This window comes from Sinocyclocheilus anshuiensis, unplaced genomic scaffold (genome assembly GCF_001515605.1).
Source record: "Sinocyclocheilus anshuiensis isolate Anshui unplaced genomic scaffold, SAMN03320099.WGS_v1.1 C32745213, whole genome shotgun sequence".
NCBI classification, from domain to species: domain Eukaryota; kingdom Metazoa; phylum Chordata; class Actinopteri; order Cypriniformes; family Cyprinidae; genus Sinocyclocheilus; species Sinocyclocheilus anshuiensis.
In genome coordinates, this window is record NW_015619701.1 from 1 (window position 1) to 1386 (window position 1386).

General features: G+C 36.7%; 1 protein-coding gene across 1 annotated transcript; it reads right to left on the reverse strand.

Annotated features, from left to right (window-relative positions):
* Positions 1–207: 207 nt before the first annotated feature.
* LOC107682950 (short transient receptor potential channel 3-like) lies at positions 208–1378 on the reverse strand (the record flags this gene model as incomplete). The annotated part of the gene is made up of 2 exons (XM_016479056.1): positions 1161–1378; positions 208–472 (listed from the first exon to the last, which is right to left on the reverse strand). Coding segments are annotated over exons 1-2 (443 nt in total), but the record flags the coding sequence as incomplete, so codon positions are not given.
* Positions 1379–1386: the final 8 nt, after the last annotated feature.

The following is a 1386-nucleotide window of genomic DNA, read 5'->3' on the forward strand; positions in this document are numbered from 1 at the left end:
ATTTTTTTTTTTACATTGCCCCTATTTTACATTTGAGCCCCTGCCTCTGAGGAACTCTCGGCACGTCCCTTGGTAGACATGAACTAAACTATATATACCTGGTTAACTCAACTAGTGCATTTGAAAATATGTAGTTATACTCATCCCTAATTATACATATTTTTATATTTTCCTCAATATACATTGCAGTGCGTGCATGTCACTCACGTGGTGAAGGCGGGGTTAACCTTTGCCCCCAGGTAGTAGGAATAGAGGATGAACATGCCAATCATGAATGCGAGGAAGACCATTATGAAGAGGACCATGAACTTGAAGATGTCCTTCACTGTTCGTCCCAGTGAGATCTGCAGCGGCCCGAAGCTCTCGTTAGCCGGCAGGATGTAGGCGATGCGAGAGAAGCTCAGGACCACAGCGATGGCGTACAGACCCTCAGAGATCAGCTGAGGATCTGATGGAAGCCACTTGTCTCTCGCTGAAAGAACAGGAAATTGCACATGTTTAAAGGAAGTATTAGGTAGTTAGCTGCCTCTAAATGACTTAATATTAGCTAAACTAGTGTTTATCCACAGATGTCCAGTGTTATTTTAGTATCACTGATATACCATTATCATTTTTGTTAATATTTTGAATTAGATTTTATTTTTATAATTTCTGTTTTTACTGTAATTTTATTTATATTTTTAGTAATATTGTTGGGTTTTGTGTGTGTAAGTTTTTTTTTATTTTTTATATGTCTACATAGTTTTCATACATGTCTATTATGTCTATTTATTAGTTTCTATTTATTATGTCTATTTATTAGTTTTAGTTTATTTTGGTTTAGTTATTTTACTGCATCACATTGAACTAAATGGAAATGAAAATTGTACTTGGCAACCTGATGAAATAAAAAAAAAAAGTTAAATATTTATTTCAGTTACCATTCTCAAGTAACAAAAATGTTAAAAATGACTATGGTGTGCACACCAATCGCCAAATCCTTACATGTAATAAAAATCATTACATTTAACCATGTTTTAAATCATAATATCATAAAACTACCAAAATTCATGTATAATTTAAATGTATTCTATTTATCTATTTTTTAAAAGAAAACGATTTTAAAAGCGTGTCCTCTCAGATTCTCTTTGAAACAGAGCAGTGCTCAGATTCTCTCTCACCGTATGTGAAATATTTGATGTCCGGCGGCAGCGTGACCATTGAGAGGTCTGGAGCGTGGATCTTCTCATCCACATACTTCTGGGCTTTCATGGCCTGCAGGAAGGCGAAAAAACGGGCGGTGAATGCCGCAATGAAGATGGAGAGCATGCCGAAATCCAGCACATTCCAGAGCTGCATGACATATTCCCTCGGACCCTCCGTCCAGAGCTCCTTACACTCCGACCA